Source organism: Parasteatoda tepidariorum, chromosome 6 (genome assembly GCF_043381705.1).
Source record: "Parasteatoda tepidariorum isolate YZ-2023 chromosome 6, CAS_Ptep_4.0, whole genome shotgun sequence".
NCBI lineage: Eukaryota > Metazoa > Arthropoda > Arachnida > Araneae > Theridiidae > Parasteatoda > Parasteatoda tepidariorum.
The window spans coordinates 51,821,693-51,846,904 of record NC_092209.1 but is presented as its reverse complement, the minus strand read 5'-3'; the positions used below and the strand labels follow the sequence as shown (position 1 = coordinate 51,846,904).

Sequence of the window (25,212 nt, the reverse complement as noted above, 5' to 3'; positions counted from 1 at the left end):
TTTTGTTAAAAAATTGCTTTGCGCATGCGCAAATCCCAAGATCAGCTTGGCATCTATTTGTATTTAATAACATTAGTTGAATAGTAAAGTTGAAGTGTTAGAAATGATTCTATGTTTTGAATGAGGTTATGACCCAAGTAACAAGAAAATTACTGTGAAAAACCATTAAAAATGGCTCTGTCTCAAGGTAATAACAACACGGGAATGTCGCAACTTAATACTAACAATGTGCAGATGGCTGTATCTCAAATGAATACCAATTCTGGTACGCCAGTCCAAACTTCCGTGTCTCAATTAACTGCTCAAGTACAAGCTGTACAAAACAGTAATATGATGTCACAAAATCCTCAAATAATGGCTGCATCAGATGTTCCTGAAGTTCAAATGGCCGATTTAAATACTAGTACTGGCCAGTCCATGCAAATGACAGTGCCTCAACTCAATTCTCTTAATTCTCAAATGATCTCTAATTCAGATGTATCTGATGTTCAAATAACGCAACTTAATTCTAATACTGGACAACCAGTACAAATATCTGTATCTCAACTTAATACTAGTACTGGAGCTCCTATTCAGACTTCAGTCCCTCAACTTACTGCTCAAGCTCAAACAGTGCCTGCTGGAACTATGATATCTCAAAGTTCAGGTCCTCATTCAATTATGATTCATCCTATGATGACAATGACTCAAGCACCTCTTCAGCAAGTGTGTAGCTTTTATAATTCACTTAATATATTATTCTATGGTTTATACCTTATTATTTACCCTCAATTCATCTCTATTTTACTAATTTTCAACTCAATAAGTTGTTTAAATGTGTTATGAAATGTTAAGAAGTAACAATTATTTCAATGCTTAACAATAGGAAACCTGTTGGAAAAATAAAAACCTTTCTCCCCTGACTATAATTAATATTGAATAGTTAGGATAAATAAAATAAAAAAAATTATACATTGAAATCAGACAAATATTGACAAACATTTTAATTTTATTTAATCTAAAATCTTTTGCCTAAATTATAACATGAAGAAATAAAATCAATAAGTAGATTGATAACAATTGACAACATGTAGTTATTACCTGACATTTAAACTGAGTAGTTAAAATATAGGTTTTGACTTCACTGATAATACTGAATATTGATCTCAGTTAGCTATAAGATGAAATCAGTTATCAGATGCAAAATAGGCAGCATGATAGATTCTGATCAACTAAAGTACGGATGCATTCTTATGAAGTATGCAGCAGAATTTCCAAAAACACCAGAGGTATTTTTCTTTTAGAAATTACGACAAATTAGCTCGTGATTACCTTCATATGTTTCCCAATGCAAAATAATAATTTTGGGTTATTATTGTAAGAGCAAAACAAACTGTTTGTTTTTTTACTTTTCTCTAATAATGCCAGAAATTTTTTTAAAAAAACAATCTTTTATTTATTTTTTTTCTGAGTATTATTGCTCACTAAAACATAAAAAAGAATAAATTTTGCTCCAGCGGAAGGCCCAGTGGCAGAATCGTTGTGACACAGCAACATTGTCACAGAAAGTTGCATAATTCTTGCAGAAAGATTTTTCTTTTTAAATGTTGAAAATTCTGCTTTCCTTTACTGCAGAAATGTATTTGTAATAAATATTGAGATAATCAGTTTTTGACGCACTCAATTAACGCCGATAGCATCGTAAACCGGTGTAATATTTCAATTGTATTTTCGGCAGTTATTGATATTGATTTTAACGTGTTTTTTAAATATCCTTATATATTTCAAACAATATGGAAAATACTAATTGTGCATTTGAGTATTTACTTTTTAAGGCAATAATTCTATTGAATTTTTGGCAATTATTGCTATTGATTTCTCCACAGTTTTTAAATCTGATATTTTTACTGCAGTATTATTTATTACAACAACTTAATCTTGAAATGAAACACGCAATCGATTAGTCCGATTCACTTGAGTTCGCCATCGGTCTTTTTTTCAACAAATACTTCAATGGATTTCATGATTTTTAATTATTATATTTTATTGTGACGATTATTTACAAAATGCAAAGGAGGAAATAATTTTTGCTTCCCCCCCCAAACAAAATGCGAGAATATCACCCATATTATTTGAATAAAAAAATTTTATATGTTCAATTCAAGAAAAATTATATGTAGTTTTTTTTTTCCTTTTGTTAACGTGTTGTTTTTGTTATTTTAAATTAGTAAGATATATGTTTGTTATTATTAAACATATCTTGCAGAAAGACAATAGTGTTAGAGTTTTGTCGCGGATTGCTCGAAAAAATTCTGCCTGAAGGGCGGAAGGCTAGTAATTTTTAACTTGTTACGAGCGTACAGTTTTTGTACATTTAATATTAGCAGTGCATTTAACATTGTTATATGGAGTATTATAGGAGTCATAATATTGCTCTAAAACAAAAAATCTGGAGAAAAAGGACAAATCAGGACTAAATATTTTTTATTAGGAGTATGAAGAAATTTTCGACCCTAGCAAAGCTTTTTAGATCATTAGTTCTTAAAATAATCATATATTGCTCTGAAATGTTTAGTACGACACTATTTTCAATATTCAAATTTCTTAATTCAATACAGTCTTAATGAATGCTTTTAAGATGTCTTAAGAAATAGCAGAAAAAATTTTACAAAATTCTCAAGATGGGAAAAAATTTATTATTGATGGGAAAAACTGGTTTTTCCCAACGAGTAAAAACCATGGTAAATGTTGAGCCAACCCTGGTCTTAAAGTATTAGAAGTCAAGTGCCATCAGGTAGACCGATTAATAGTTTCAATAATTTTGGTTAAATTTTTTATTTGTGATATATGAGATTAATCATAATTATAGTAGTATATAATGCAAATATTGTGCAAAATTTAGTATCCAATAAAATGCCTGTGCTTAGCTTTACGTGGTCAACCATCCATATACTTGTTAAGAGAGGAAAAAAATTCAAGTTGAAAAAACTAAATGCTAAAGAATAGAATATATTACAATAATGTTGTACCTAAGTTATTTTCTAAATTAGCAATTTTTAATAAAAATTTGATTACATTTTAGTTACAAGGATCTGGTACTCCTGTACAAATGACAGTACCTCAACGAAATGCTACCGGAGGAGGACCTGTTCAGATGACGCAGCTTAATACTAGTACTGGACAACAAGTACAAATGGCTGTATCGCAATTGAATACTAGTGCCGGAACACAAGTACAAACTTCAGTACCTCAACTTACTGCCCAAGCACAAACTATGCCTATGATGTCTCAAAGTTCTGCTCCTCATCCTACTATGATTCATCCCACAATGGCTCAGTCACCTCTTCAACAAGTATGCATTGCTAAGATTTAATAATATGTAAAAAATACTTGATTGCTAAGGCTTAAAACATAATGAAATGTTTTACTAAATTTAGTAAAAATGTAGGCTTGTACTCTAGGAAATATAATTTTAAGTACATAATTGTTACTTTTACTAATCTAATGCATAATTCCAACGAAAATCCATAGATTAGCTTGTGCAAATAAGAAAAAGGCAACCGACGTGCTGATCAGTTGGCAAAAGAAGGTACTTCCCTCCCAGCCTCTCCAAACACAGCCCTCATTTACTCTGAATTATTTTCTATTCGCAAATCTAAAGTTAATAAAGCTTGGCTTGTTCCACCGGATCACAATTGGTATCCCCGCAAGCGTCCTGGAGGAGCCCTTGACCTTCAGGGTACACGTATCAAAAAACCTGTAGATTTGTCAGTCGGCATACTAAGAGCCTTAGTCTCAGTGGACAAATTAAACTTTTTCCAACTTGTAAAAAGTGCAACTCCAAGGCTAGTCCTCACCGTCTACTTGATTGCCTGGATTTCACCATGGAAGAGGTTCTTGAGAGGCCTCTCCTTTTCCTCGATTTTTTGAAGACTCATGGCCTCATGTATCTGGTATAGCTCCACTGTCCCATCTGGGATTGGAAACAACAACAAATAAGAAAAAGTTGTTACAAGTTGTAAATGTGAGCAAAGGGAACAATTGCATACATAGTGACCTGCAACTCCAAAGGATCAAGACATATTAGTTAATGAAACAAGCCGTTTGTAGTTATATATATATNTCGATGTCAAATAGATAAATACAGTAGAGTCCCGATTATCCGAGCCCCGGTTATCCGAGTTTCCGCTTTAACCGAGCTATCAAATATTTCAAGGATTTTTTTTGTTCTAGTTTATTTTCAAAAAAACGCTGAAAAATAAATCTGAATTTTATCTTCCAAACACTCAGAAAAACAAAATCCAACAACTTGGTCTGATGAAATTATCGTTAATATTGTCAATAATGATAATGAATCTAGCGAAGATGATGAGGACAGTGATTATTAAAATCAGCATATAAAAATCTCTCATACAGATAGACTAAAAACTATCGAATGTACTATGGAATATATAGAACAACAAAAAGAGGCGACACCAGCCTTCCTGTTATCCCTAAAAAAGGCGAAACATTACTACAGAAAAGCTCCCAAAAAACGATTAAGGACTTTTTTTAAGTAAAAACTATTTAATTCTCTTAAAGTATGCTTTTTAAATGTTTTTAAGTAAGCTTTTTAATTATAATATGAATTGTATGTGGTATACTCGTATACATTTTTTATTTCTTAAATATATTACATTTATGCCTTCTCTTTTTCTTTCTGTTTTTATACCCTTTGCGTTAACCGAGTTTTTCAGTTATACGAGTTTGTTGCGGTCCCCATTGACTCGGATAATTGGGACTCTACTGTATATATATATATATAAAATTGCCTGTGAATTGTAGAAATGAGCAAGGCCTGAGGAATGAAGTTAGCAAAGGGGGCAAATGCCATTGAGGCCTGAAACTACAAAGATCAGGGCAAGGTCAATGAAAAAAACTCCTTTCTATTTCTTATTGGAAATTTTGAAAGTATATATTTTTAATGTCTTAATTTTATCTAAGTTTTCTCATTAGGAAAAAAAAAGTTGTTAATCATTTAGATCTTACTTTTTCCCAACCAGTTAATTCTTACTTTGTTTTTCTTTATTTGAGAGATTTTATTTAGCAGTTGGTTTACATTAATTTTGTTTTCTACTCCTTAACTAAACTGCAATTTGTGTAGAAATTTTTGCATATGCTTTCTGTAAAGAAATCGTAATGCTTGCTTAACCAAGAAGCTGTAAATGCTATGCAAAATCTCTATTAATTTCAGCCGTGGCAGTTTGTTTTTGCAGACGCAACATAGAATTAAATGATTAACTATTGTAAAAATCAAACTAAAAAGGGGACTAAAAGTTCTACCTGAAACCCCTGAAGAGGAGGCAGGTCATGCTCTTTATAAAGTTAATAATGATATCAAAATACTTTCAAACTTGTGTTGTGTTAATGCATTTTTCACACCTAAGTAGTTTTTTTTTTAATACTGTGTATCTAATGCACCATTTAGCGCAATATATATTTCAAGTTGTGTAACTTTCCAATACTATTGTCACAAATAATACTATATGGTTCAATTGTAGGTTCAAGTAATTCAGCCACAGCAACTCCCTGCTTCTTATCTTCAACATTTGTATCCTCAGCAGCAAATGCTTTTCCCAGGAAACTTAACATTACAGCATGCCGGTATGACAGCCCAATCTCTTCAAGGTCTTGGTGCAACTCAAGGCCTCAGTCTTCAACTGCAAGCTAAAGCAATAGATCCTAAACAACAAGGTAGTGCTCAAAATTTGCAAGCAGTTAATACCAATAAAGTAAGTAAATGGAAAAAAATTGTTTCCTTTCCAATATCTGTTAATAAGCTGTTTTAAACTTTATTTTCTTTTGTTAAGGTCTAATTGACTCATGGCAGGGAATATCATAAACAGCAACATGAATTGTAAAAGGCAGATGTTCGTTCTTCTATAATAAAAAGCTAAAAAAGTTAGTTGTTATTGGTAAAAATGTAGAAAGTTATCAATGGTTTTTAAAATATTTTTAATAGAACAGCATTCTAAAAGTTCCAAAACGCAACAAAATACGAAGAAAAATTTTTTTTACATAATGCTTAAGATTTTTTATTACAACGTTATGTGTGAACTAATGCTACATATTTTTTCCAAAAATTATTTTAATTTTTTATTCCTTTGTGATATCATTGCTTTTAAACCACATAAGATACAGGACTGCCATTTTTAATTATGAAGGTGACTAAAGCAACTATTTTGAATGGGGGGGGAGGCTGCTAAGGTGACTAATTTCTCTAAAAAAGAAATAGGAAAAAACAATTATTTTATATTCTGTTGCAAAAAATCTGCAACTTTTTCTCCCCTCATTTGGTGCAGGTAATATGTTAGTGGAGGAAAACTATTATTTTATGCCTCTGGCAGCTATTCTGTTTTTTATTTGTGGCATCTAAATTTATTATTTTGAGTCTCTAGCCAGTGACAGCCCTAGAAATACTTGTCTCAAGACTTCAATTAATTGATTAGAAAAAAAGGTTTGTGTTCAAGTTTAATTTTGTTGTTTTAAAATGCAATGAAAACTGCAAATATATTCAATCTAAATTTTTTTGTCAAATTACCCTCAATCCTTAACCAGTATCGTCCCTTTTCTAAACATTTATGTAATAGATTATTCGAAACTGCTAGCTCCTAAGAGCAATAATTTTAGCACTTTTTTCTTTTAAAAAAAAGACACAATTCTCTGAGAATAAATTACTTAAATGAAATAAAGAAAGAAAATATAAAAATGTACTTATTTTCATTTAATAGTCTGAGTTGAATAATTAGTTTTGAATTACCACTGACGTAAATTCAGTTACTTATAGGATCACTAGAACCTTAAATGGCAGTTGAAAAAGCATATTTTCATTGCACTTGGACACCTTAATTATCCATGCCATTTCTAAAATTTGTTTACAACTTTTTAAAGCCTGAATCATTTTTTAAATATTTTTATAGTGTATTTTATTTATTCACCTGGTAGTGTACTTAATATTTTTTGTTATTCCTCGCAGCAAAGCATTGCTGTCAATGCTGGAACTATGATGACTGCACCAGGGCAAATGTTTACAGCACCCAAAGCTAATTTCCAACAACAAATGATGACTGCCCAAGGTGGAAAATCAACCATTATACACAGTCAGTCTGGTTTTGCTCCAGCAAATGCTAATCAAACTGTTGTTATCGGACAATTGGGAATGTTGCCAAATCAACAAACAATTCTTAATCAAAAGGCTCTTCAAGATTCACAAAAAGGAAAAGCATATGTAATATTTACTTTTTGCTAATTTTTTATGTAACTTCTCTTACAGTTCTTTACTTTGAAATTGATCATATTATTAGTATAATTTATGAAAGTATATAAAATATAGCATATAAATGGAACTCTTGTTAGAAGAAAATATATTTCCTGTTATTTTAAGCAAATAAACCTTAACAATGCACTACTAATAAATATTAGCACAATATTAACAAATTTTAAACAAGCACAATCAAATTTTGATAAAGAATAATAATTTTGTTTCAAAATGAAACAAATATCTTAAAAGAAAAATATGTGTTGAATATATAGGATTCAATTGTTAGTAAATCTCTCTTTACATTAAATTTTAAAGCTTATCAACTCATTTATATATCTTAAGTGCGCAAGCAGAAACTCAATATAATGAAGAGTTAAACTTTTTGAAGGTGATATTTTTAATTAAGTTGTTTCTAAATATGTTCAAGTTTCTGTTATTTCCGGTACACCCAAACATCATATTGACAATTTAAAAACTATCGTGTTTATTTCAACAAAGATACTTTCTTAAACAATTTGAAAATATAGTTTATTATGTTGCTTCAAGCCCTTGATATGCTTGTATGTGTGCTGTTTTTCTTCCTCATTATTCATTATTTTATAAGAAATATATAAAGTAATAGGTTTTATTTCATATATATATATATATATATATATTTATTTATTATCAGGCATTTCAAAGTCAGCCAACAGCTCTTCAACCTAAATCTCTTTATTCCTCTTCATTGCCTGTCAATTCTACAGCTCAAGTATTCAATAGTGCTCAATTAAAACAAATTTCATCTCAACCTCAAATAATAACTTCTCAAGCTCCTGGAAATGTTTTAAACCAAGCCCAATTATTTGGTAGGTATTCAACTCTTTCCATTTTATTACGAATTTCCAATTAAGTGTTGCTAACAATGTTTTTGTGTTTAATATTTTGCCAATAGAATCCTACCACTTAGTTTCAACCAAAATATTGAGCAGTGGTAAAAATAATAAATGCTTGCAATCCATAGATGCTGTTAATTAACCATTCATGAAATTGATGAATTTAAATAAGATTTCAATTTGTAGAAATAAATAAGTATATGTATTAGGAACATGATAAGTTATTGCCACATTTTACTTAATGTGTAAAGCATTTTGTTGCAAATCTTAAATATCAACCGGATCGACACTAACTGAAAAATAACTTCTGTAGCAGAAGTTTCTTTACTTCCTTCTAAAGATAAACACAAAACAATACTACTTAACTGTCTAATTAAGTCTACAATGGAAGCTATTTTTACTTTGGTGAAGAAATAAGTGGGTGCAAGTTTTTTGACTCAATCACTCATATATAATCGGGAACCAATTATCCGGAACGATCGGGACCATCGCTATTCCGGATAACTGGTTTTTCCGGTTTTCTGAATCGCTACAAAAAGCAGTTTTTTTTATTGTTAAACCAAACTAAAAAAAAAAAAAAAAAATTAGGAATNTGAAAATAATCTTAAAAAGAAGAAAAAAACGATGAAGTAATACACTAATGATTATTTCCAAAATGATGGTAAGGTAAACATCTTTCAAAAAAGAAAGAAAAATCCTAAAATCTTAGGAGGAAAAAAAAAAATTATTTTAAATGGCGGGAAAATGTATCGAATTTCTTTCTGATTTCCGGATAACGGGGCCTGTACTGTTTAATCATTTATGCCTTAGTTATTCTAGTAGTGTTCCTAAAAACCTTGTAAGGAGATAATTCTGTGACTTGTTACTTTCTATTTAAAAGAAAGAAATTCGATGAATTTCGAAGCCTTACACTTTTCAAGTTAGATGTGAAGGTATTGCAAACTTCCGTTGAAATTTTATAGTTCTTGTTTTGAACCTTTTAATAAATTGAACATTGTTTTTCTTTTAACTATTTTCTTGTTTTTTTTAAACATTTTCATTTGTTCTTGAGAACAATTTCATCAAATTTATCGCAATGAACAGTATCTTTGATGATTAAAATTAGATTTTGTAAAAATTGGAAGGAAGAAAATATTAATTTAATTTTTTATGAAGGACTGCAAACAATTGGAGCGTCCTTGCCACCTGGTCTGTCTTGGGCTACTCCAGGATGCTTACAGTCATCAGCTCTTCTTGGCCAAAATCCTATCATTATTAGGAGTCAAGAATCAAACATGTATATACAACAGCAACCTCAAACTGCCATGCATTTACCTGTGGCTGCAGCTGCTGCTCAGCCAATGCCTCCAACTTCTTTCGTTTCCACTGCCAATATACCTCAGAAGCAAAAGCAAGTTAAAGTATGTTTATTTATTCCACATCTATTATTATTTTTTAAGTAACAAAATAAGCTCAACTTTACACCTGCTTTTCAAGTTTTATATTTGTTGAATTTAAATTCAACATTTATCTGTTTGATGAGAATTTTTCTGTGTATAAAGATTAATAATTCATCTTGTGTGTGTGTGTGTTTTAAATATGAATTGGAAAGATTGTCCGTATAGAGAATTTTTATGTACATTTGCCAAAACAATTTAATAATTAAAGAAATAAAGACTAATTTACAATTGATATGTAATGAATAAGATTTGAAAATTTCTTGTGTTAATTATTTTTTTTAAATGTTATATGTAAATATTTAGCATTTGGAACTTTTAGAACTTCTTTTACTCTAAAATTGCATTTAACTGGTGGATATCTAGTGGAAAGATATATATATATATATATATCTATATATATATATATATAGTGAAACAAATTAATAGTGCAGAGAAACTCTTTCTATAACTATGGTACATTTTTTAAAAATTTAGTGTGAGCTAATAAGTGATTTGTATTGTAACTGTAAAATAAAATCATTTTTATTCTTTGAAGAATTCACATTATTAATAATTTTGTTTTTATTATTATTTTTTTCAAATTTGTAACTAAATTTTATTTTTATTATAGGTGAGGCCAGGTACACAAACAGTAGCTGTAGCGACTCAGACTATTGTTTCTAGTGCTCCTACTGTACATTCTAACACTCCACCTATACGTGCTCAGGTGATGAACTTTCCTCTTTATATCATTAAAATTTATCACCGTTTTTAGAACTGTTTATTTCCAATTTTTTAAAAAGAACATAGTTATTTTTTGATTATTTTATAAAGCAAATATTTTACAACTAGAGTTTAACTCTGACTGTCAATATATATTTTAAACCTTATTGAAATGACTTACTTTAGCATCATAACTGTTTCAACTTGTGTTTTGTGGCTTTTACAAGGTTAACTGAGGGACTAATATTTATCCTTTTATAGTTCTTGTATGTTGTGCTCCAATTCTCAGAGTAATTTATAATTACATTTTATTTTCATTTTAATGATTTAAATGTTATTGAATGAGTTGCTTTAATATCTACTTTCCTTTTGAATTTTTTTATTACTTCCTTTTTCAGATAAAACCAAAAGCTCCTAAACCAATTGCTACAGCATGTTCACCTCAAATAGCTCCTCAGATGGCAACAACCCAGACTCAAACGAATCAACCACCTCAAATTGCTCCGCAACATATGCAACAGCCTTCCATCCATATACTTACTCAACAAAAATCAGACGCTTCAAATCAAACTCAGACAAACCAAACTAACGATAGAAAGCCAATAGCTACTTATAGTAGATCTGTATGTGTAGGTGTCGATGCCAAACAGCAGCTTCCGCCTCCACCACTACCAAAATCACAGGCTATGGTCGCTCCTTCCGCCAAAATCATTCAAGCAACCGTTTCTCCCTGCAATGATATGTCTGTGTCCACTTCAACATCAACAATCACAACAGTGTCTTCTTCTATGCCTATACTACCTACTTCCACTGTTCAAATTAATACTTCAGTGCCTACATTTGATGTCATTTCAACCATTACTCCATCAGTGTCGCATGTATCTCCATTGCCTAAAGTTGTTGTAGTCTCTGACCCTGTTCGTGAGCCAAATAAATCTGTCTCTACTGAGCCCATGCAAGAAGCAATCACATCTCATAAAAATGAAACTGCAGAAGCGTCTGTAGAAAAAGAACCATTAAAACCTCAACAGCCAATAGCCAAACCAGCATTAGGTCCTGTTAAAGAAAAACAACCCCAAAAGGCTATAGTAAAGCCACAAGTATTGACTCATGTTATTGATGGTTTTGTCATCCAAGAAGGTCCTGAACCATTTCCAGTAAGCTAAATATTAGTTTTGTAATAAATATTATAAAGTTTGAAAAATTAACCTTTTGTCTTAAAGGACTTGACAAGGATCTCAAAAAATTTCAAATAATTACTGATTTTTTTCTTTTTTAATTTTTATGCGCTTTCGCAACTAATGCTATGGAAATTATGATATTTTTATGAAAATTGTGTTTCTCCTTTTTTTTTCCCTCGAATTTTAGATACTGTTTTTACAGCATAGAGAAAAAAATACTTTACATAAACAAAAGTAAAGAAAGGAATTTTATCTGGATTAAATAATGCGATTGTACTTTAAATGTATCTCTAAACAACATTTTGAGATTTATTTTTTTTCTTTAGATTAGGCAGTTCTAACAGTATTATTTTTATTTTGCATGCAAGAGTTGAAATCAGTTATAAATTCCTATTGGCATAATGAAATATGATTAAGTACTTGAAATATATGTATATATACTTTTTTGAAATAAAATATGAAAACATTATTCATGAAATATTTAGCTTCTTTTTTTTTTCGCCTGTTTAGCTATACAACATTCATTTGGTTTGCAAAGTCTTAAAACTATGTAAATGTAAGCACTTAGCAACGTAATTTCACTGTGCTCTGATTGGAAGAAGCTAACTATAGATATCAAACTGCAATTAGCACCTTCTTTCAGCCATAAACTGAAAAAGTTTATTTAGAATGAGTTGCATATAGGAAGATTTTTTAAGTGCCCCTAAAAATTTTGTATGTTACACTGTTTTTAATATACCAAAAGCAAAGATTGTATGATATGAAGCCAATAATAACAATGCAATATAAACTTAAAAAACAATTGCTTAAATTCACTTGAGTGTTGCTAAGAGAGTCATCTTCCACTGAGCTCTTCATTTAACTTACTCTAAGTTTGTTATTTATCTTCGAATGATCTCGTCATTACTCTTGAAATTTTCCAACTTATTTTTCAAAAATCAATTGGTTAAATTAAAAATACAGTTTTGGTATATGTTTATACAAAAATAAAATCTATAACGATATTTGATGGCGTGAAATGTGTTTTCTAAACATTGCCTCTTCTTTTCGAAGGAAGGATTCCTTAGAGTCCCTCTCATTGTAACTATTTTCTTTTCTTTTTATAATATTACTTTTATCATTACTTTTTATAATATTATGGTAATAGGTTTTTCTAAAGTTTTCAAGGCAGCAACACTAAAACTGCTTACCAAAAATAAATCAACATTTCTGAAATTCTTTGAATTTAATATTATTTTTTTTTTTTAATATTTCAGTGTTTTTAATTTATTGCTTTTATATATAAATTTTCTCTTTCATAATGTACATTTATTATTTTTTCACAATGTTTAGGTTAGACCATCAGTGCTAGATTCACCCTGCAGAAATGTATCGGATAAACTAGAATTGAATCAAAAAAGGAAAGAAATTCAGTCATCAGGTAAATATTTGTGCTGGTATTTTATTCATACAGTGTTAATTTTTTTTCTTTTTTTTATGAACGATAAGTACTTGCTTGCAAATTAACTGGTAATACTTATTATTTTAAAATTTCAAAGATACTTTTGTTCAAACTGATGTTATCATGATTTTCATTTTTAAATGCTGTAATTTTGAACATGTGCTTTAAACTGTGATGGATGTTTTTTTTTTTTCATTTTTTTTTTTACCTTATTTAAAAATCTATGTCTAGAACATCTGTAAAAAAGACAAACAAGTTAGTGCACAAAAAGTTGTATTTTGTGATATTTTCAGTTATGCATGACTTGATCTTATCAATTATTTAGAGAATATATTTTTATGAATGTGTATATATATATATGTCAAAATTCAGTGAAAACTATATAAGATTCTAAAAAGCTGTATTTTTTATGTAAGAATTTCTCAATTTGAAACTTTTATTAATTTGATGAGAAAACTTGATATAACTATCTTCAGAAACATGTGTTATTGAAAGAAGAATATGCATCTATATTTTGTTGATTTTCTTCTTCATTAATGCTTTCTTGTTAATTTTTATTTTTACTACAAATCAAAATACATCAGTTAGTTAAATTACAAAAAGTGATAGTGTACATTTAATTTTCATCTACTCACAGATTTTCATCCGCACGATAATTAGATGTAGATTTATGCTTATTTGAGTTTTGTGTAAGTAGATGGGGAGGTTATAGCTTATTAACATTTTTTATGACATCTGATATTTATTTATTTTTTTGTTATTATAGTTTGATAGCAATAATTTAATTTAGCACTATTGTGGTTATTATAACTCATTTATCACAAAAGGACAAATGCTAGTATGAATTTTTCACTTCAATAATTCATGTACTTTTTAAATTTATTTGCTGTTCTGATCAGATTTTTTATCTATATTTTAAGTTCCTCTTGTCGACAAAAAGCAAAATTCTTATATTTTTTTCAGTTATAAATTGTACCTTGTACTAATTTCTGTCAATATTTTTTATTAAGAAACAATAATTGTTTTGTTAACTTTCCATCAAAATATTAAATACGTATATAACTGTGCATAATTTCTGTTTATTCAGAACTGTCTATATTCTTAACTATTTGTTTAATCTTTTTGAATTCTAGATTTTTTTTTAAATAAAAAGTATAACTACTGGCCAAATCTATAACCCACACAGAAGCAGTATATAAGCTTTTCTTTGCTGCAAGATTTTGGAAACCTTTTTTATTGATGAGTTGAAAATTATGTTTAGAAGATTTTCATGTACCTAAAACATAATACAGTATAGGACCCAAAATTCGGCACACACGGGGCCGACGAAATTCCAATATGGACCATATATTAGGATAATTCAATTATGCTGTTAATTTCAGAAAAAAAATTTTGATAGTAGATTATGATGGGGTGAATTTAAAACTGTGTCATCTTAAGAAATTTCATTAATTAAAATAATAATCTGTGTTATAATCACGAAGAAATAATCCGAATTCTCTAAAGAAGAAATAATCGCAAGATCATTGTTCTTGTTTTTTCTTTTAAATAACATTTTGTTTTAATAAAAGATGCTCACCTCACAAAAAATAAAAACTGACAAGGAACTACGAAAAAAAGTAGCAATTAATGCTAAGAAACTAACAATGAATGACTACAAAAAACAAGCAAACAATAAATTAAAAAAAAAAAACAAGTTAACAATTAACAAAAAAAGTAACAGTTAATAACATGAAAAAGCTGCAAAATAAATAAGGGGAATAAAAAAAAAAAAGCAGCGAAAGGGATAGAATCCATTTTGTACACCACATGGTAGTTTCAATGTCAACAGGGTGTGGCCAATTTATGGTGGAACAGGAGAGGGAAATGTGGGGACAAACCAATAAAGCACTTGCACAGCTGTCAAGATTGATTGATCAGTTTCTCTCAACATGCATTTCTTTATTTTGTTCATTGGAAATGCAGGTGTTTTTACTTTACAATTTCACTTTATTTTAAACTGCTTTAGGAACAGATGTTTTGTTTGACACAGATTTATTGTTTGTTTTTTTTTATGATATATTTTATAGTTAAGATATATTTTATAGTTAGATTTTTATAGTTACTTCAAGAAAATAAAATAAGAATGACTGATACTTTTTTTTCTCTCTTATCAATAACAATTTCTTTTTTAAAAAAAAGGTTGGATCAAGTGCTGGATTACGGGTTCCACACTATACTGTATTACACAAAGGTGTAAGTGAATATAGATAGCTCTGAATGGGTCAGCTTAAGAGTGTCTAACAACTGGAAAACCTCAACTATTTAAAAAAATCGGTCAAATGTTCAATTTCTTAGTCAAAAAGTGTTGAAATTTCTAAGAAGAAAAAATAAATTTATTTCATAATGCATTTTTAAACCTAAAAGTTTTAATCTGATGAAAAACTGTACTTCACACCATTATTTTTGTTCACACTTATCCTCCATATAATTGAAGAAATATATTCCAATTTGGACTATTTGGTGTCTGGTAAAAAAAAAAAAAAATTATCCAGTCAAATTTGCTCCTAGAATTATTACGTATTTAATGGAAAGAAACATACCTTTATTTTATGTTTAGTTTATGTACGTGGTAGGCATAAGAAAAAAATTTTTAAATAAAAGCACTATATAAATAATTGTAAAAATAAAATAAAACAGTCAAAAACTTAACATTATTATCTTTTACATAATTCATTAAATTTATTTTATAATCAATATATTAATCCTAGTAATGCTTGTTTTATTTATATTAAGTTTTCTTTAGGGAAATTAATAAGGATGTACTGGGTATCTGGCCATATTTTCATTATTCTGTTATTACCTGATCCCAGCAAAAAAATTTATTACCAAGAACTAGATACCCAGACCAATTTTTTACCAAGTATCCAGTGCTGGGTAACGCTTATTTATATTCAACACAACCGCTATAGTAAACAAAATAAATTTATATAGAAACTTAACAAATTTTCCTGAACTTTATCTTGTAAAATACTTATTAGTTGAAAAATGATATGAAAATATTTGATTTTTATGGTGTTATACATAAATGTTATAATACCCTACAAGGTATCCAGAACCGGCCGAGTAACAAATAAAAATTTTTGGTTGGTGGCTGAAACCAGCCGGGTAAGGGATTCAATTGTAGCTTTAATTTTATATGCATCATATTGTAATAAGACTTGTTTATTTATTTGTAATATTTGTTTTTATCTTTTAATTTACAGTTGCCAGTCCTGAAAAGAAAGTGAAAATTCATCGTGGCAGAGGTAATGTTGAATTGGCAAAGTGTGAATTTTGCGGAAAGTTTGGGGCTAAAAACAAATTTAAGAAATCTAAACGTTTTTGCTCTACTTCCTGTGCTAAAAGATTCAATGTTTGCTGTTCCAAACGTGTTGGGCTGCTTCATCCAGCTAATGTGGCTCCAGGTAAAATGTATTATTTTACCTACAGCCATACCCCCTTTTTTTAAAAAAAAAAAAAAAAAATCATCTTGCCTTTTTGAATTTAAGAAAGAGAATATTTACGTTGTTTTGTAGTATAAAACTTTTATATCTTTTATTACTGAAAAAAGCTTAAGATAACTTGGTTTTTATAAAACTGTTAAATATTTATAAATTCAAAATAACATATTTAACTAAAACATTGTAATTATTGCTTATGTCAAAAGAATATTTCTAATTTCATTCAGCTTAGTTACTACTGAAAAAATCTCAATTTTTGATATCAGGATAATTACATTTTTTACTTTTATTCCCGACTTTCCCTACTTATTAACCTTATATTTTTAATAATAGTAAAATTCTGAATTTTTACAGATTTTACTGTAATATTTTTAAGCAGAAAAGTTTTTATTCTGACTCTCATTCTCATATTTTGCTATTTTAATGAGAAGAAGATTAGTTATGGTGACTATGATTATATTAGGAAAATTATGTTTCAAAAAGTTTATTGGAAATACTTCTTGAATTACATTGGTAATCACTGATAATTATAAATCAAACTTTTCCTCTTGAGTTTCAGAGCAACCTAAAAAGATAGAGCTTAATATTGATGTTGTCTTTGTAGGCCATTAAGGCACTGGGGGTGCAATTGTTCTTGTTTTCCAGTAGCGCCATCTTGGACCAAGGGTTCGACTTCTGTCGCACTCGTTTATAGCTCGGACCCATTCATTTATCCATAGATCGTAATTTTGAATTGAACCAGAAAATGATCAATCTCCAATCCAGTACACCCAGAGGTATAATTTGTTTTGGGATCATGGAGAACTCTGTGACCAGACAGATTTAGCGGGCACCAGTCACCATTTACTAAACGGGGAGTCTTCTGCCGTCTGGATTAGAACTCCCGTTCTCATGAACAGGAGTCCAGCACCCTACCAAAAATTTCTTTTCTTCCTATACTAATTAAGCTTATATGACACAGTTTCATATATTTTTTAAAATTACAATTGAGCATCATTTTAAGAATAACCATCATTGTGAGAATAAAATTTCACTAAACACTCTCAATAGTGATTTTCCAAATAATATTGCGGTAAAAGAAGGTTCTTTAAAAAAAATGTTAATCAAAAAATAAATTAATTTCAGTTTACATCATTTTTGTACTATGAAAATTTATTAAAATCTTATTTTCTAAGGAAACAGGACTAAGTAGCAAATTTCAAAAAGGAAAAAAAATTATTTACATAAAAAATAATACAAACACCATTTGAATGTATTTACATAATTATAAGTATTATTGTGTATTTCGCGGGGTATTTAACCAAATAAAAATCATTTTTTAAAATAACAATGTATACAAAATGAACAAGTGCTTTGAAAGCAATATCTTAAAAAAAAAATTTCTGAGCTAAGTTTCCCAAATTAGCTTTAATAACTGAAATATTTTTTAATATGGTAATATATATATATGTATATATTTTAATGAAAATGGATGCAATTAAAAAAAAGTCTGCATTATTCTGAGGTAGTTTATTTTCTTTAGATTTAGGTTACTTCCCTTTTCTAATATAAAACTTTAATATAATCAATGTATTTTGTATGTCTCTATAATCAAATTTGGTATTCAAAGCAACTTTTTGAAGAATAATACTTAAAGAAATTGTTTCAATTCTAAAAAGGACCTTAAATTCTATAGTATACGTATCTGTCTACCTTTATATCTATGATAACATTTCAATAATTTTCAAAGCATTGAATAGCAATATCAAATCATTGCATATCAATATAATTCTTGCAGTAAAAGGAAGTTGCTATTTCTTTTTTATAGAAACAATTTATAATCCGACATTAAGACCAGGGTTCAAATTCTGTGCAAGTTTATAAGTCGACTTGCTTATAATAAACTCTTATTTACAGCTTTTACACACTTGACTAATTTTCTAGTGAGAAAAAGACAAGAGGAGAGCTATATTTCTTTGCAGCAGCTTCTATTATTCTTTTTTTCTACATCACGGTACCAAAAGTTATGTGTATTAAGACGAAGTCTGCATTTTGAATAACACAGAAAAACTTTAATTTGCTAATGTTATTCTGAGTTAATTTTATGTGAAGTTCGATACAACTTTGAGTTGCATATAATAAACTTATTTTTTCCTACAGCTTTTTCGTACTTCTATAGAACACAGTTGATAAGTTTGTAATGATAAAGGGAAATAAAATGAGATTTCTTAAGTCTTAAAAGCAATTCTTCTTCTAACTGAGAACCAATATTCTTAAAATAGGGGTCCTCATTTAGACCTAATACCATTAGATTTAATACCAAATTTATATGTATTTGAAAAAATATGTACTGCAAACAGCATAACATGAGTGAGCTCCGATAAGCCAATCGTCCTCTAAGTTAACTTTAAATATTGGTTTAAGGTTTGTATTGTAAATTTACTCTTTTAACAACTTAATCCAAGTTGGTTTTATTCAATTTTTAATTTGTTGTACTTATTTTGTAGGCCCTGGACGTAAAAGAAAAGTGGGCAGAGGTAGAAAAAGTTTAAAGAAGCAGGTAATATTTTTAATTTTGAAAATATTTTTATAAATAAATTTTGCTTGAGTTGTTTGGCAAACTATTTCGTTTTCCACAGTAGTTTATTGATAAACCATTGCTATATCTTTTCAGTGAAATTTTTATTAATTTCTGCGGTATAAAACTTAGGATGAGTCCTAATCTTGATTGCTCTTAAACTAAATTATTTAGAACTGTCTTGTATCCTTTATTTTTTTATAGAAGTATTTTTTTAAAGATTAAGCGATTGCTTTTTTTATAAAAAAAAGTAACTTAAAACTGTTTTAAAGTTTACTTATCACAAACATTTAACAATTTGAAAGGGAAAGTTAGAAATATGGTTCATTTTTCTCTTTAATTTAAATATAATAAAAGCGAAGAAAAAAAAAAGGAAAGAAAATGTAGTTAATATAAGTGTAAAAAATTATTTTGTAACATTTCTGTATCTTTCCCCATAATAAGAAATGGAGTCTCGATACCACACTTTAATTTAAATATTTTTGACCTATTCTCCCTTTGGCACTAAGTGTCAAACTTTACCATCGTTCTTTGTCACACCTCTTGCTTTATATGTGCTAATTCATCGAGTATAGAGGCATTTTGGACATTGCTTTTATATTATACTAAAGTTTCCCAATTTTATGAAATATTTAAAAACATGATCTTTGTGTTGAAGTAAGTTAAAAAGCATGCAAATAAATTTTGACTAGGACTTAATTTAAAGCATCATTGTATGTTTTTTTTTTATGAAAAATAAAATAAAAGAGAATACCAAAATGAGAATGGAATATCATCTGAAGAATTCTATTCTTATCATAAAATCAATTCAATGTACGAAGTCAATTTTGATACATGAGAGGTAAATAAACACATTGATACATTAAATCAAATTGGAAAAGCGCACAAGGCAGCTAAACCCATATTTGTTTTATATAATAGAAATAAGACATATATAAAATCTTTACAATGAAAATGAAAATATAAATGTGTGTGCAAACACACATTTATATTTTTATTTTAATTGTAAAGATTGTATTATATATGTCTTATTTCTATTCTTATTTATACATAAATAGTTTTGGCTTGATTTGTTATTCTATTTTCCAAGGATTGAAGGGAAAAATTTATAAAAGATTGCATTCCATTCTTAAGGTTTATTTAATTCAGTTACTCATATTTAGTTAATAAATATGATTCTAAACCATTTTTTAGGCACTTATTGAAGAAAGTGAGGAAGTAATTGAATCTCCTGTTGATGAAAGCAATACAAGTATTACTGAAGATGATTCTTCAGTTTTATCCAATAAAGCAGAAGAAGAGCATCCGATGCATCAAGAGAATTCATCTTTGCCACCTGCTACAGCTGAACAGGAAATAATTGAAATTCAAAAAGCAGACAACTCCGATTTCGTACCCCCATCTCAAAAATTACCTTCAAGTTGGAGTGTATGTATTTCTTAAACTTTACCTGACTTGTTTTGAAATTTGTATTTAATTTACAGTCTGTATATGTTTTTTTGTATCTTATAATATATATATTATGTATGTTACACTACAATAATGGAAGATACACTTTAAGTTTTTACATTTGATTTAAATTTCTCTAGAAATGTTTAGTGAATTATTTTGTAACTTTGGAAGTATTAAGGTCATGTGATTTGTCATACTTATCAATAAATTTGAAAGCTTTCAGAGGTTTGAGGGACCAACAATATATTATCAGCAAAAATCGGTCTTTTTGGAATACACTATGCCAGAAAATTTAAAACCAATTGGCTTGTAACTTGCATCAATTTCTTAATTTTTTATTTGCATGAAATTTCCTTAACTTAGATTACATATTTTTAGATATTTGAACATTTTATATTAAAAAAACTAATTCAACCTAATTAAATGCATATATGGAAGCAATTTTTAATTAATAACAAAATTAACTTCGTAAAATTTGAAGAAAATTTGAGCAAGATAAGAGCATTTAAGGTTGTTCTATCAAACTATGCATGCGCAAAAGAAAAAACAATTTAATAAACCTTTTTTCATAATTTTGTAAGGAATTGTATTATGTAACTATTGAATAGTCTGATTTGAATATCTCAAAAATTTTAAAAGTTTCGAACAATTGTCACAGTTTTTAACTTTTTAAAGAAAGCTCTGAATTATAAGGGATTTTATATGAATTTTATTTTGTACCGTTTAATAAGATTCATTAAATATGACATTGGCATTGTGAGCGATCGTTTCCCATAAAAATATGCTTTCTTTCCTTATATCATGACATTTTGGTGTCCAGATGATTATCCTTAACATTAAAAGCTTTCTTTAAGAAGTTCAAAAACTACTTTAAAAATTGTTGGGAACTTTTTCAAGATATTCAAATCAAAATGTTTTCATTTGTTACCAAATATGATTCACTGTGATACTAAGAAAAAGGCATTTCTGTCCATGCCCAGTATGAAAGAACTACTTTTAATGCTAATGTCTTGAGCAATTTTCAACAAAATTTCTTCACATGTTAAAATTTTATTATTATTACTTAAAATTTGTTCCAAAAAATTTAAAACAAAAAGATTGGTATTTTACAACTAATTCCACATCTTCATTTATATTTAGAGTAGGTTTACAAAATGCTTTTATAGCATTATTTAACCCAACTATTCAAGTCAAGTTACAAGCTTATTACTGTATTTTCTCACATGGGGTATTTACTTGTTTTTGTTCAGAATTTACTCCCAGTCTCTCAAGCCTCTGAAAGCTTTAAATTTCAAAATATTTATAAATATAAAAAATCTTATATTGTTAGGAAAAGTACAAAGAAGCGCATGACCTAAACTTACAAAATTATTTAAATATTTCTTGAGAATTTTGAAATAAAAATGTAAAAAACTCAAAGTGACTCTTCCATTATTGTAGGGTAGTGTACACATTTAGTGTTATATGTTATATTTCCATTACCCAATACAGTGTTTTATTGAATGAAAAAAAAGCCTTTTTAGAGAGTATAACACTTTTTAAAAGCTTCAGGTATAAGACTTTATTAAAAATGTTAAAACAAAATTTATTCATGGTACAATTGTAGGAGATAGTTTTTTTTAATCTCCCTTTTAAACACACACTACTTGGTTACATTTTAAAACACATGGCCTCTCTCAGTCACTCGTTGCCACCCTCAGCAACAAGTGAAGGAAAAATATCACTATGGTGATTTTGGTTGGTTGGCGCGTGGCCGGAGGCCATAGCGACCAACCCGTTTGTGATAAGAGTAATTTAACCCCTCTATTAATTTTCTAGATTTGAAATTTAAAGTCAATGAGCAAATGTCAAAACAGATTAAATTTGTAAATTATAGCCAATTTTCATTTTATAAAATATTTTATTTCATAACTGGCATATTATTTATGTAAAGTAAGCCCCCAGAAAAAACTTTATTCCACATTTTTTAATTTTTTAACACTACATGCTGGTTAATTAGATTAAGATTTCTGAAAAAGGGTCCAAGAAAAAAAGCCTTACTAACAAGGTATATTGCATAAAAAAATTTTATGCACCTTCTTTATTTAATTTTTACACGACTTATAGTGGATCCAAAATTAATAATAAAATTGACGCCTTCATTGCTTGTATAAAAAGAAGAATCCTTCTGCAAGACAGTTTGACATGGTCATTAAAATGTTTATCCTTAAACAAACCTTGTTTTTTTTTTTTTTTTTTTTTTAATTTTATGTTACGGCAAAACTTTTTTCCTGAGCAGTTGTAATTTTTAAAAGACTTGAGTGTTAACAATCACATTCATCAGTAATATATTTATAGAGGTCATGCATTTATGATGAATAAATTGATCTACTGATTTCCGAAGGGATTTAAGTGCTTCCTAGAGCCTGAAAAATGAGGAATATTTTTCTGCCTGGTAAAATTTTTCAGAAGTGAAGCTCAAATCAGATGTGTGAAATACGCATCTAAATGCTTATTGACGAACACTGATCCAATATGTGAATTCACATTTCGTTGCTATTCAATAGACGCAATGTTAGTTTAAGTCTCATTAAAACATCCTCATTCTAGCTTTCGTTCCAATATAGCCCCCCAAAAGTTATATTTGGGAATAAAATTTTGATACTAATTTAATTACATTAAACCACAAGTTCTGTACATACATGTACATAAACATACTGAACTTTTGTGTTAATATTGTTCAAAACTTAAACTTACAAGCTTTTTCATAATTTCTTATATTTATTTTCCTCTTTTCTTCTATCTTATTATAGTTTTAAAAAAAATTATTTGCTGTATTTTAAACTACATATTAATATACATATCTATAGGTTCAAGATGTGTTTGAATTCATAAAAGACACACCTGGTTGCTCTGATTATGCTGATACATTTCGGTCCCAGGAGATTGATGGTCAAGCTCTGCTATTGCTTAAAGAAGATCACTTAATGACTATGATGTGCATGAAACTAGGTCCAGCTGTGAAACTTATATCAGTTATTAATGGTATTAAAGAGGAGCTTGAGAAGAAAAATTTTATCACATAAATGTACCTTAAATTGTTTTGTGTGCTAATAATTGCTCAAAAGTTGTTAATAGAACTATCTTGTGTTAAATTATATTTTGACTTCTTTCTTTTTCTTTTTTTAAAATTTTGTTCTTGCAATATACTTATGAAAAATGCGTGTTAAACATGAAGTTTGCTTTAGATCATTCATTTATATACGAGAGGCTCTGAATTATGAATTAATTTTTAGTACAGGTTTAGAAATTAATTTATAATTAAGTTATTTTATCATGTGTAAGCAGATTTCAAATTTTTTAATTCTTAAATATACTTGTATCAGAATCTCTAAATTTATATATCTATTAATAGTATTTAAATAAGTATTATATTTAATTTATTTGCTGTTCTTATCTTATGATATAGTTTGTAAGAAGAAAAAAAATCATAATTTGATTTAATATTGTTGCATGATTTCAGTTGTTTTTGCATGTTTTTGAAATTATGAAATCTTCCATAATTTATAGAATTACTGTGAAATGTCCATGTTTTTGAAATGATCATAAATGTTGTTATTGTTAATTCATTGCTAAAAATGCAGTGCCTCTAATCACTAAAAAGTAGCCTTCAAGAGCATTTGTTGTGTATTGTTTTCGTGCATTTACTTGTAAATAAATCATTCATATTTCACTGTACCTGTACTCAGTTTTAAAGATATATATATATATAACCTCTCAGGTTTTTAAGGAGATGTTTTGCCACTGCCAATTCTTCATATACATATTTTTAGAAACAATTTATACCTACCTATTTATATTTTTAGAGTATTTTTACACATATTGTTTGCTCTAGCGGGAAGACATATTGTAGTTAATGATATTTATTGTCAGTGTGATTGATTTGTTTCTTAAAAATGATTTAAAATATTTTTAAGGAATCTCTGAATTATGTATACATATATATCATAATGCCATTATCTTCATATTAGTATATGTTCTTTAAAGGTTTGCTAATGCCTGTAGATTAGAATTAAAGGAAAAAATTATTTTCTTTTTTATTTGTTTTATACTTATTTTGGTGATGGCTGTTATATAGGTAAAAAGTAGATTGTTTATTCAGAAGAAAAAAATTTGTTAGTTATTTCAGTTTTTTTTTATGTGAATAAAACCTAAACATTTGACCTCTAGTGTGTTTGAGTAATCTTGCCTATCTTGAAACTATTTGTCTTAAAAAATAGCGAAATTATTTTTCTGTTTTAAGATTTAACATTGAATTGTTACTTTTAGAGATGAATAGTTAAAAAATAACATAAAATGTCAATTTATCAATGCTTATATAACAGCTTATTTATATTTGTACTCAAAAATCAAAAAATTATAATTAAAACCACAAATTTTTTAGTAAAAATATTTTTAATCTTTTATTTATATATATATATATATATTGATTTTATTTCACAATTCTTGCTGACAATCAGTATTCTAACTTATGTAAATTTCCCAAGACATTATTTTAAACAAATTCATTGATTAGGATAAATAAAAATTAATAATTTTTTTTATTTCTACTTCAGTTTTCTTTTTTTATTATTATTATTATACTGTTCTCCCCTAATAAGCTGATCTTTTTACAATGTGTAAAGACAAATTAGAACATTTAAGTTTGTTAACTTTATTTTGCTTGATCTTTCAAACTATGTTTAATTATTGTTTAACTTATCTAAATGTAAAATGTATATTTCAACAAAAGACCTCATGAAAATAAAATTTATTTTTAATATAGAAA

The 25,212-nt window shown here is 28.2% G+C and overlaps 1 protein-coding gene across 2 annotated transcripts; it reads left to right on the top strand.

Moving 5' to 3' along the window:
- On the top strand, window positions 1-25,212 carry LOC107446961 (polyhomeotic-like protein 2). Of its 2 annotated transcripts, none has more exons than XM_016061749.3 (13): window positions 1-705; window positions 3,062-3,331; window positions 5,520-5,750; window positions 6,995-7,246; window positions 7,950-8,124; window positions 9,307-9,551; window positions 10,201-10,296; window positions 10,691-11,449; window positions 12,806-12,893; window positions 16,160-16,201; window positions 18,883-18,935; window positions 20,148-20,381; window positions 23,255-25,212. In XM_016061749.3, exons 1-13 carry the CDS (start codon window positions 172-174, stop codon window positions 23,468-23,470), a joined length of 3,195 nt encoding a protein of 1,064 aa, XP_015917235.1. In that variant the 5' UTR covers window positions 1-171; the 3' UTR covers window positions 23,471-25,212. The 2 variants fall into 2 exon arrangements, with proteins under 2 accessions (XP_015917235.1, XP_015917234.1); XM_016061748.3 differs by having other exon boundaries at window positions 16,160-16,360.